We start from the raw sequence: 12,964 nt of genomic DNA, 5'->3' as shown, positions 1-12,964 counted from the left end.
TCCAAAAAACAAACAAACAAAGATGCTAATGCTATTCGAAATGCTGCTAAAAAAAACAGCTAATGATGCTAATGGGATCTAGCACATCTCCACTACTTCCTGAACTTGAGGCAACTATTTTCTTTCTTGTCCTTCATTACTGGATGAACTGATTAATCCACGTCTGGTCATGGTTACTGAGATCAGGCACACCTGGATTAATCAGTTCATCCAGTAGAAAAAGACAGGAAATAAAAAAAGCTGCCTTAAGCTCGGAAAATGGTGAAGTTGTGCATAGAGCTATTTGAAATTAAATGTCTAAATGCACCCACTATGTTGTCTTTTAAATTACAGTTAACCAGCTAATAATAGGGAAATTTAAAAAGAATTGCCTTAATTTAATCACAATTAAATTCAGCAACAAGATCACTCTTATTAACGTTTCAAAATCAGTAAAAAGCCAAATGTGCATTTAAACTTCTACTTGATATTAACTTTGAAAGATAAAGTTGCCTCTGCATACTGACAGATGGATCCAATCACTTTAGTTACATATTGTTTTATATTATAGCAAAAAAAAAAAAAAAGATTGATCTGACAAGACAAGTTAGCAAGATTAAAAACTTTCTTTAGGATTTAGAAACCTGCAGCATTAAAAAAAGAAAAGAAGAACAATCATGAACTTGTTGCCAAGATACACAATAATGTGTCAGACTCTTCCTGCTTTACTTATATCCTTACTTATCTTTGTTCTCCATAAAACGGCCATGAAAAGAAAACGAATCAAGGCTCCCTTCTCACCCTTGTGGCCCGATGGGCTCACCCCGTCAAACTGACTGATGTTACATAAAGGAGCCAGCAGATCTGCGCTACCCTTCGGATATCTGCATCATCGTTATCTGGGTCAGCTCGGACCTCTCAAGCAGAGAGGCTAATTCCAACATGGAATTAAGAATCTCATTCTCATTTCAGAGTGGTAATTAGAATCCATCAGAAACTCATTTGAAATCTGCAGCCGTAGATGAAAAAGGTCACAGAATCTCTGAGCTGCTGAGTCGGAGGCAGCTGGAGCAAGAACTTACAGAGAGGCAGCAACTAATCACGGCTGATACCGATGATTATCCTCCAGGCTTTAGGCCGGGATTGTGGAAACACTGTCCCTCACTGTGGCTGTAATTCTTTAACCTGCTTCTTCGGGGTACACTTCAAACCTTCCTCTTTAATTCTGACCTTCCAGAAGCCGTTTTATTTTTTTGCAGGGCTTCCAGGAGGATTTCGTTTAGATGTTCTCTCAGTGATAAACCGCTAACATATTCTGCTTTTAGCTGCAAGCTGGCTTAACTAGATTCACACTGCAGGAAGGTTACATCTGATGATAATTTCAAGAGCATATTTATGGGTAGATTCCAATTCCTGCCAAAAACAGGAAAATAGTTGGGGGTGGGCTGGTGTCAACTGTGGGTGTAAGCCAGTCAATAGCTGCTTATCTCATGAAGCAGATTCCTTTCCTTCCACCATCTTCAGCAGGTGCAAAGGTTTCTAAATTCTCTTTCTGACAGAAAATGACAAACTCAACTCTTGCCGCCCACATGCTTAACCTGGCTATTGTTGATGATTTAGACCATGCACTGCGGCATGAGGGCTTTCTAAAGGTCTAAAGGGAATACAATCTTGCCCAAACACAAAATGCAAATTGAATCAAATGTCACAGAAGTTCTAGAGTAGAAAATAATGGTTCCACATTTTCCATCATCGCACTCGCTGCACTTTGAGAGGCTGCTGATACTGTAAAGCCTAATCATTCACCCTTTCTGCCAAATCAGTTGGGTCTCAAGACCTGAATCGTTCCGACATGCATAATAGGACTCCAGTATGTAGAGTAAAGCTCTATTGCCTGTTACCTGCTGGATGTTCGGGTAAAGCAGGGCCGATCATTGACTGAAGGTACAGCCTCATCCATCAGAGGATATGATTTAATGAAGGTTAACATTTCATCTGGAAACTGAACTGAAGATTTGTAATCTGAGGCTGGGCCATCGCCTGCACAGGTACCAGGTCTTGGGGGGAAAAAAAAGAAAACTATTACAATCAACAGTCTTATATGCAATATGTTTATTATACTACATTTTTGCTACATAAATCCTGTTTGTTGGAACTCTTATTTGAATAGTAACTTCTCACCTTGGTCTGGGAACCTGCTCATCTGGGACTGGAGTCCAGGATGAGTCACTGGTTCTCTGCTCTTTGAACTTCCCGTTAAAGACTTTCTCAATGTCGTCCATATAGAAGGCACAAACCGCTGAACCTGGGATACTGAGGAGACAGCGAATAATGATTGTTGACCTCATGTCATTTTATTCTAATCCTTAGTAAGCTTACAAAAGAAAAAAAAAGAATTATGCAAAATAAAAACACAATTAAATAATAGATCATTGAGTGTTGGAAGGAACCAAAAAAAAAAAAAAAACAGCCAGACAAATCATAAGATGACAGCCTTTTTGATGCAATACAGACAATCATTACAGTGAGTTCTCTGACCATGAAGTCTCAGGGCAAAGTATGTATGTATTTTGCAATCTAAAATTGTTACTCTTAGTCTCTCCGATGTAAGATTTGAGGCCCTTAAAGGGGTAATTGAATGATTATATAGGATATTTGGTGCTGGTCCTTAAGGTCTCTGAATGGGTGTGTAACATTGGCTGGGCTAAAAATGGGATATTTGCTCTTCTATGAGCCCTAATGCAAGCCTGTTTATAAGCAATAGAATGAAACAAGAGGTTTTCTTCCTTTTATGGTATGATCATAAATATTTAGATGAGCTGTGTACTGATTGATTGGTTTACAACAAGCGAAGCTGCTGAGCAGATGCATCATAGCAACAAGCACTCACTCACTGAAACATCAAATTGTTTATATGGTAGGGTGACCAGACATCCTATTTCTCCCGGACATATCCTACTTTTCATATCTAAAAAAGGTCGAGGGGGAGTTTCAAAATCATCTGGGATTTTGGTCGACTACAGTGCAGCAAGTAGTCAAATGGTAAATGGTAAATGGCATGTACTTATATAGCGCCTCTATTCAAGTCAGGAGACTTGACCAAAGCGCTTTACACTACATTCATTCACCCATTCACGCACACACTGATGGTGGCAAGCTACATTGTAGCCACAGCTGCCCTGGGGCTCACTGACAGAAGTGGGGCTGCCGTACACTGGCGCCACCGGGCCCTCTGCGGGCCCTCAGTAGACGATGCAGGTGAAGTGTCTTGCCCAAGGACACAACGACACAGAAAGTCGGAGTCGGGGCTTGAACCGTGAATCCTTCGATTTCAGGACAAACTCCCACATCCAATGCCACTGTTGCCTGGTGTACGGAGGCAGGGAGCCAGCAGGGGACGGTGGGCCCGAACCTGACTCATTGACGGTAGCCTGGACACCGGCGGCCCCGTGCCAAGCACGGTAAGGCAGGCGGGGGGAAGCACATTGTTAACACTGGAAAAATGCCCAGGGGATGACCCAGGATCTCGGCTTTCCAGGGAGCAACGACAACGAGGTCTTTAAGCTTCTTTAAGCTTCATCTTAATTTAACTATACATACTTCTTGTCATTATGGCAAAAAGGCTCAATATCTGGCTTATCAGACATTTTATTTTTACTATTATTATTATTTCTGCAGGTATTTTTTTTATTATTATTATTATTTTTAAGACAGTTATATTTTCAACTAAGTCCTTACAGAAATGTCAACGTTTTTATCACAAAGGCAACAAAAACAGACACTGCACTGTTGAGACTTTTCCAGACAGACCCCTTTACCCATCATAAAATACTGGATTTTATAAAATAAGTAGCAACTAATGAGGTCAGTCTCATGGATTTTTATAGGCACACTGAAAAAGGAAGGAAAAGAAATAGCACAAAGGAAAAAAAATAGGTAAAGGGATTAATTAATGGAAAATAGCAAGGGGAGAGAGATTCCAAGAAAAACCTATATACATTCTGTGAAGATAGCTGTTAGACTGTACCTGAAAAGACCCTTTTTGACATGTTATTATCCCTGACCTAAATCTTAAAAGGGACCCAATTTCTTCATGAAATCTTTAACTCTCAAGAGTAAGAACCTGGGCACAGCGTTTCTGGTTTTTTAAATGATGTTCTCATTTCCATAAATGTCTACTGAAAGAAGCTTCTTTGCTTTCCAACAATAACCATACATCCCAATTCTAACAAAATGTAAATATTTAAAAATGGTTCTGCTTTTCCAAATGACCTCTAAATGTTTAAGCATATTGACTTTTTAACATATTCCTAAGCAAAGCTTATTGTCCTTTATTTTGATCAGGGATGCAATTTAAAATATAGATCTAAAAGCTAACATGCTTCACTCCCCTAAAATAGTTACCCATATAATTTGCTATAAATTTGTCACTTTGAAAAACAGCATAATTCTATGCCCACTATCCAAAACATATTCAAAGGTGTTACTTGTGTATTCACGTTGCTTGAAGAAGGGTGTCCTAAAGCACATTTCACAAAGGATTTCACTCACAAATCACTAATATAATGTTTGTTTTTTCCCTCACAAAAAAAACAAACTACAACACTAACAAACAGAGAAATAAAAAAGAAACTCTAAGAAACTCTATTGTGATCTAATCACAATTTAAATCAACTAAAATAGTCCTTTGTGAGATTACCTGTTGGACTGGGTGGTAAACACGCCAACAACCGCCGGCCTCTGGTTGATCTGCAGCACATTTGTCAGAGACTGAAGAACGTCAAAGTAGAAGAACGAGTCTCCAGGAACTGAACAGTTTAAACGAGCCTGAAAAACACAAAGTGAGTTTAGTGATTTGGCTGTTAAAAAAATATATAATATATAATATAAATAAATAAAACAGGATTGGAAGCTGTCCAAAAAATAAGTGACTATAGCAGCTACCAGTGCAGTTAAATCAACATCAACAACACATACATTTCAAATATAATGTAAAGAATATAACAGCATCATATAAAATCTGTCTAATTCCTAAAATTATTTTGATAGGATGGCATGTATTTTTATTTATTTATTTTTTATGAGAAAATACGGTTTCAAAGAAGAACTTTGACACTTGAAAGAAAATTGAAAGCAGGATGTTTTTAACAACAGTAGATGGAGCTTTATGGCCTGTCGGGTAAAGTTATTATAAAATGAAGAGCTTTCTACAAAATATGAAATAATAAAAAAAAATGAAAATAATACTAGTAATAATAAATTACAATAAAAAAAAACAAAATCAATCAGTTAATCCATTAGCAAATACCCTACTTTATAGACGGACATAAAAGTTTACGAAATGATGATTCAATTTGGCAGCATTCTTTTTTAGGGATCATCATAGCATCAGAATTTGGCAGAAAAAAAAAGTCCTCCCTGATGCAACCAAGATATAGACCCAGTTCCCACATATTCAAATCAAACACTTAGATCATTGCGCCACTGAGGGACTAACAAGGATTTCACTGAAATATGTTCAGTAACATTAGTCTAGAAAAATAAAATTACATTCTGTGCTTCTGCTGCAGAATTCATTGCTGGTTTTATTGTAGTCTAACAGAATTTGAACTGTGATATGTTGGAAATGTACAAATAATATTACATTATGTTAAATAAGGATAAATGAGACAATGGTACAAAGATAGGAAAGTAGAGTTTCATCCCAAGCTTTTTAAATTTCTAAAAATACCAAATGATTTATTCATTTTAAATGATTCTATCATTAATCAGATTCATACGTTTTGCTCAGGAAAATTACCTTCAGGAATGAAGTCCAGTATCTTTCCAGAACTCTGGGGGAACCTCCGTTATCGTTCTTACAGACTCGTGCAACTCGAGAAAACACAACCTAGGGAAAATAACACAAATAAGATTTTGATATGGAAAGAGTGAGACGTGTACTTGCTTCGCTTATTGGTTTGATTTAACGCCTTTAAAACATAATATTAAAGACACAGCAATAATAAAACAAACATTTATAGAAAGATATAAACACATCCTTTAGGGCTTTTTCCCCGTTTTATTGCTTTTTAAAAGTTTTAACCAACTTCTTTGCTGGTGGAGAATTTTCCCACACATACATACCTTGCCCAGGGCTGTGTATTCCACTGCGATCTCACTCAGGAAAAAGTAGACATAGTTACCATAGTCAATGGCGTGCTGGAAATGAGGCTCTGCAGAGAAAAGAATGAATAACAATCATCTATAGTATTTATTTTTAAGGTGCTTTTTTCCCTCTAACATTTAACCTTCTGTTTGTTATTGAAATCACTCCTAATGGAAAAGACTTCCTCGGTTCTACAACTTTTCAGATATGGACCCTTTTACTGTTGCAAGCTTTTCAAAAAAACAGAGACAGAAAAAGATCTTATGATTTAAGGAGAGAAATTGCCATGGTTGACCTGCAACTGAAACTTAGCTTTCACAATCCAACTAAGAATCGATTGTGTATCCAAACAATCCTCAGAGCAAAGCTGTACTTGAAAGGTGGAATGTCAATTTTCATCCAAAAATCATTTAAGATCTACTGATTTTTGGTTTAAGCAACAGAAATAAGTGTTGAAATAAGGGGATAATATCAATATGGCTATAAGTATAGATATTTTTTAACACAATGAGATTTTTAAGGGAAATATGTTTTCACTTATATCATAAAGCATACGTTTTTGTATAAAAGTGTGATTTAAAAAGCATTTAAAAATAAACACTCTAAATCCCTGACAAACACATGCAAAAATAATAATATTAATGCATTTTAGAAAAAAACAAAAACAAAACAAAGTACAGCAAAAAAAAAAAAAAGATTAAATACAGGAATAAAATCTTTTATCTGCTTTGACTGTTGAGCCGTTTTCCCTCATTTTCTTTCTTTGAGGTAGTTATAAAATAACATTTTCTACATTAAATCACAAAACCTCAGCTTTAGTTTCAGCAGGTTTACATCATAGGTGCCTGCTGTGAAGATCTGCGAGCGCACCGTGAGGGAAACGTACAAAGCATCCGTAGAAGTCTGTGTGAAAGAACCTCAGGGAGTCATTGACTAGAAAGAATATTTCACACAATGGGTAACCATTGCAATTTATTCTTTTAAAGGCAGCATATTATGTTTAAAGGTTTTTAAAATGATGCAAACGTATTCGAATTAGGGGTTTGAGTTTTAAACGTAGCATTAATTCAGTCAGGGCACGAGTTGTGACTATGTAAAGCTGTGTTGCGATCTAGATGTGATTAAGCTGTTAAAAATCAGAAATAACAAATAACAGATAGGGAAGAAAACTCTAGCCATCAAGTGTTTAAAGTCGTATAAATACCTCGGAGCCATTTGGAGTCATATTTGACCGTCCTGAGGACTGGTCGGCCCTCGCCAAGGCTTCTGTAGATGACGGCGTCGCTCGCAAGAAAGTCTGTCATGGTGGCTGAATAGAAGTCTCCCCCTGTAAAAAACAAAAAACAAAACAAAACTTTTAGGCAATTATTTTTTAACAAAAAAAACTTTAAACTCCAAATATTACATATAACTTATGTGCTCTGAAAAAGATAAAAGCATCCCTGAACAAACGAATCAGTCTTGAAAGATATTAATTTACCTTGACCCTTTTTCTTTATTTTTCTAAAGTAAAACTGAAAGCTCTGATGCATTTTAATAGGATGTTATGCGATACACCAGTAAGTTGTATATTTGTTTAAAAAAAAAAAAAAAAAAAAAGCAGTGTTGTGCATTTGTATTCAAAAGCCCTTCTCTGAAGTGCATGTCTGTATTTCTTCAGACCAAAACATTTTTTGCCCATTCTTTAAAGCATTTCTCCAGCTCGGTAGCACTGAGAAACATCTCAAAATATCAATTTCTATAAGAATCTGAGTCAGATTTAGGTTTGAAACTAGAATTGAACATAGAAATAAACAAGACAAGATGCTTTAATCTAAACCATTCTACTGCAGCCCTGGCTGCATCAGGCTTGTTCAGCTTGAAGGCGAATTTCTGCCTCAGCTTTTTTTATCAGCTTATCTCAATAGATCTCCCAACAGTACTGACCGCTTTAACCTTTTTCTCACACATTTAACATTAAGAATGTTTAGTAACCAAAAAACCATTTTCGCACATCTGCAAATTTTCTGATTTTGTAATTAATTTTCAATTATTTCCATCATTTTTAATAGGCCAGATTTCTGACTAATATTTGACAATGACGAAATAAAGAAAATAAATATTTTTTAGGAGTATTAAAGCTCTCTGTTACAAATCTACACATTTATCTTAATTTTAAAATACATATTCTACTTTAGAAAACGGTATCTCTATTTTGTTCTGGTCTACCACATATTAGCCCATTAAAATACTGTACAGAGTATTTCACTGCTACATTTCTAAATGTACTTTCAAAACATGCATTACGGAAAATATCAGTGTAAAATAAATCAATATAAAAGAAAATGTTGCTCTTTTTAATGTTCATGCAGAGACCTGTTGTCTGACTGAGAACTTACCAGCAAACAGTCCAACATTAGACTGGATGGATTCAAATGGACAGCGAGCCTGACCGACCACTTCTTCTCCAACCTGTTCCAAGGAGGTCATCTGAAATAAGACAAGGCAAATTCTTTTTATGGCTTGAAAACAGAGTAAACAACATTTTAAATGCATAAAAATATCAGCTTTTGTGAATAATTACCGGTAGTAGAAATGTTAACAGGATGTCATCAGGATTAAAAAAAAAAAAAACAATACTAATCTGTCCACCTTGTGGACTTTTTGATTCTGTTTAAGTTTCGTTTTGAGTTTTTATTTACATTTTTGTTTATGTTGTTTTGTATTTTCTTGGTTTGGTTGTTTTCTAGTTACAGTTAAGCCCATTTTTCCCTGGTTGCTCTTTGTTTTGATTTCCTTTCCCCTTGGGTCCTCTAGCTGCTTTTGTCCACACCTGCTCCCAATTAACTTATTTCTCAACTCTTGGTTCTGTTACCTATACAGTATACATTCCTCCTCTTCAGTTCATCAGTGCTTGTTTCTATTCATTACCTACTCCTCATATGTTTCTCCCTAGTGGCTCTTTGTTTTGTTTTTTTTTATTTCCTTTTTATTGTTTTTGGATTCATGCTTCTGTTACCATTTATTCGTTTTTTAAATCGGCAAAACTCATCTCTGCATCTGTGTCCTCAACCAAACTCCACCCAACCAGACACTACTCAGTTGGTGACAGTCATTTTTTTAGCAAATCCCTTTGCATTAATTTTAGTGTGCAAACAATTCACCTTGTGCTTGATCCCTTTCTAATGCACTGAATTTAACAGCACAGATAAGCGAAAAATAAAAGGTCAATGTTTATAATGCATAACAAGACAGATTCTTTTGTAATGAATGCCATTTATTTATTTGGCAAACGCTTCCAACAGAAACTCCATCAGGAACATAAACATCTGTTTGCTAACAGAGGACAGGTTAATGTATTCAAGATAGTGCTACTGACAACAACTGTTTCATATATTTCACTTAATTATCATGCTGGTAATATTAAAGTTGACCGGTTAACGCTCAGATATCGTCTTAGCATCCTTGTGGCAGCTGTGCTCTTCTTTCTGAGGATGATGCTTGAATGTCTAACAGAGAGTTTAGCCTCCTGAGAAGCCTCATAAATACACCTGTCTGCTATTTTCTCCCTCGGGGAGCTGAATGTGTTTCGAGCTGCAAATGCTGAACTCTGACTTTCCTACCAACCTACTTTTCTGTTTTTAATTCCGAATGAGGCCTTAGGTTCCTGTACTTCCCCTTTTAAATCAGAGCAAAGCTTTGTTCCCTTTGTGCACACCTTCACAATTCCTATTTTTACTATCTCCTAACTGTCTGGCTCAAGAATTAAAGTTAATTTAGCCCTGAAAATGCTTAATAAATGCATACATGGATTTCTCCCTTTCCACTTTGGTATTCATCTTTAACAGCCTTGCCTCTGCAGCCACATGCAGAGGAAATTTCCCCTAATTTTATTGTAAATTGCCTGATGCATTTGCAGCACTTGGAGACAACAATTTTGGTGAATTAAAAACCCACTAAAGGTTAAGGTCTGGCCAGAGATAGACGCACATCTTTTAATTTAGTTAACTTTTTATCCAAGTTTTTACATTGTTAGAGACAGAAAATTGTTGGAATTCATTAAATACATAGATGTCACTAAAACTGAAGAAATAAGAGAACAGAGAAAACAATCTGAATAAAAATAAACAAGCAGATAAAACAATTTTCATATATATGTAAAGCCTTTTAAGATTTTTTAAATAAAAAAAAAACAGCTTCACCAAATAGCTATATACATTTGAACCTTTTTGTAGAATAGACGTCAATTTTCCCATTATTATATAATATATATATATATATATATATATATATATATATATATATATATATATATATATATATATATATATATATATATTTCACAAATTCCAACAATTTCTCCTACAACATCTGATCAAATCGTTAATAAGAGGGGTTTAAAAAACTTAAATTAAGTTTCAGTCAAATTCTTTCCATAACGTACCACAAATTACTGTTTGGGAAACTTTCCACATATGATCCCATACTTCATCTATCTGGATATTTAACTTAAATTCCCACAAAGTATTCTAGGTAGTATCGCATGACCTATTTATAATGACTTTCTTGCAGCATAAATAACTTAAAAATGAGTTAATGGCCATAAATAAGAAGAATACATAACATAATTTGTACTTGTATGGAATAGATTTAAAAATATTGTAATTGATTATTTGTTTAGACTGTTACTGTTTTAACTTTCTATGTAAGGTTTCCAATAAAATAAAATAATTGTTCTGGAAACCTATAATAATTTCTTTTCTAAATATACCAGCTATGTATTATACTTTGAAATCATCTAGTGAAAAACTGCATTTCTGTTTCTGTAGGTTCCAAATCTCTTCTTTATATCAAACAATGTTAAGACTGAAATAAAAGCCTCATGTCTTCAGGTGAGCGTTCTTTTTTTTCTCCCTCTGCAGCCCAAGATTTCAAAGAACAAGAAGTTTCAGCTAAACAGGGTCATAAGCTGTCAATCAAACCTCCAACACTACAGTGGAAGGGTAAAAATAAGAAACAGCTTCTCTTGAGAGGCACCTCAGATGATGGGATTTATGACAGTTTGTTTGGTGTTGACGAGACAGCCAATTATGACTGGTGGAAAACACAGCCAGAATCAAAGTTATCATGTCCCTGAGACAGATTTCCTGCTTATTATCTAAAACACAAGAGGCAAACAGGGTTTGTAAATTCAGGCTCTGAGTGGGGTAATGGATATGATTAAAAAAAGTCACAAGCTAGAAGGAAAACCTGAACTTAAGACTTATTAAGAAAGATTAACTCTTAATTTGTGTTGTTGGTATAAAAGTTGTGAGTCAGTGTTAACCCAACAGTCATTGAATGTTGTTTTAAATTTTAAATAACAAAAAAAAAAAAAAACATATTTTACCTTCAGGGCCTACAAAACTCTTTAGAGGTTGCATATTATATTCTTTTATATCAAACTTATGTTTTTTCTAAGCAATGTATTTGAAAAGAACAATAACTCAAATTGTAGCTAAGATACCATTCAGCAAATTTCATATGGTGAAAAAAAGGTTTTGAGTTTATTAAGCAGTGGAATAAGCTATCCTCTATGTTTTGCAATACATTCATTTTTCAGAACAATACTGAAGCATGTTATAGAATGTTTATCAAGTAATTTCAGTGCAGTTAAGAGGTAATCCAACTTCAACTAGCTGAGCACTTTAGCTGCTGTCTCAGAATGATAACATCCTAAGCATAAGGTGTATCATATAAGTCACATTTTTATTATAAAGCTACTAATGTGTAAGGTTGAGAGAAAATTATAGTATTTTTTTTTATTACTTTATTCCATGTTGGGTAGAGTTTTCAAAATTGAGCTTTAGAAAGTTTGGCTGACAAACATCTGTCACTGCAACAAGAAACTGTTCAACTGTAAGCTCCAACCAGTCTGGATACAGTCAGTAACGTACAATAGCAGTGATGAGCATTTTTCATTGGTTTACTGCACCGACTGGAAACGCTCAAACGTTTCATTCGAAAGGACACTGATTGGTTTTACTTAAATGGCTTTAATATCATATTTGCATTAAACTTTGCAAACCTTAACAAACAGAAAAATCTCTTCATGTCTGTGCAAGTTTCACAAAGCCTATCTGGATCTTTATTATTCTTTTAGAAGCAGTCCTGCACAGCACAAGCGTTCATCAGAACATCTAGCAAAAAAATCTTATCCCTATATACAAAAAGAACAGATTTTCACAATGGACTACATCCTAAAATCACAGCCATATTTTTGTAGCTTTGTCTATTACTGTCAGAAGAAAAATATTATATTTGTATATACAAAGTTTAACCTGTGAAGTATTTTTTAACAACATAAGCAAAAAAAAACAGTTGATTTCACACAGTTGATTCGTGTACAATGGAAAGAAGTTCATTTAATGTTATGCAGCCAGTTTCTTAAACATAATCATTTCTAAATTATGCACAAAACTGAACCTGAATTTACAGCAAAATAACTGTGAAACTTTGACAATGTTAATGTTCAACAGAGTCCTGATTTGAGAGCAGCAATATGCTTTTAAGCTGCAGTGTGCAGTCTGATTTCCCGTTTTTTTTTTTTTTTTTTATTAATGCATCTGCTATAAATGCCAAGATCCACATAACAGTATTAGTGTTTTACAACCGCCTTCACCCCTAAAATTGGGGATTATATGTCTGTTGGGCGAGTCTAAGCCATAAATGGGTGGCAGGTCAAACCCCGCCTCCTCTCTACAATAATCACTGCAGTTTAAACCTCTTAGGGGCTGTTTGTTTATCCTGCAGCTTTAGAAGATGTTTTTTTTTTTTTTTTTTTTTTTTTTTACATTAAATAGAATTCCAAAACGCTAA

The 12,964-nt window shown here is 35.0% G+C and overlaps 1 protein-coding gene across 2 annotated transcripts in view; it reads right to left on the bottom strand.

Moving 5' to 3' along the window:
- LOC107084518 (semaphorin-6D-like) overlaps positions 1-12,964 on the bottom strand; it is a 201,063-nt gene that overhangs the window by 59,401 nt on the left and 128,698 nt on the right. For both annotated transcript variants that reach the window (XM_015374399.1, XM_015374397.1), the window contains exons 9-15: positions 8,506-8,596; positions 7,332-7,454; positions 6,106-6,194; positions 5,780-5,869; positions 4,679-4,806; positions 2,161-2,292; positions 1,881-2,036 (exon numbers count right to left, since the gene is read on the bottom strand). In XM_015374399.1, the coding sequence (XP_015229885.1) occupies positions 1,881-2,036; positions 2,161-2,292; positions 4,679-4,806; positions 5,780-5,869; positions 6,106-6,194; positions 7,332-7,454; positions 8,506-8,596 (809 nt within the window). The remainder of the gene's footprint in view (positions 1-1,880; positions 2,037-2,160; positions 2,293-4,678; positions 4,807-5,779; positions 5,870-6,105; positions 6,195-7,331; positions 7,455-8,505; positions 8,597-12,964) is intronic.

This window comes from Cyprinodon variegatus, unplaced genomic scaffold, assembly GCF_000732505.1.
Source record: "Cyprinodon variegatus isolate N-32 unplaced genomic scaffold, C_variegatus-1.0 Scaffold101, whole genome shotgun sequence".
NCBI classification, from domain to species: domain Eukaryota; kingdom Metazoa; phylum Chordata; class Actinopteri; order Cyprinodontiformes; family Cyprinodontidae; genus Cyprinodon; species Cyprinodon variegatus.
Note: the sequence above shows the minus strand (reverse complement) of the source record. Positions and strands in the feature narration are given on the sequence as shown.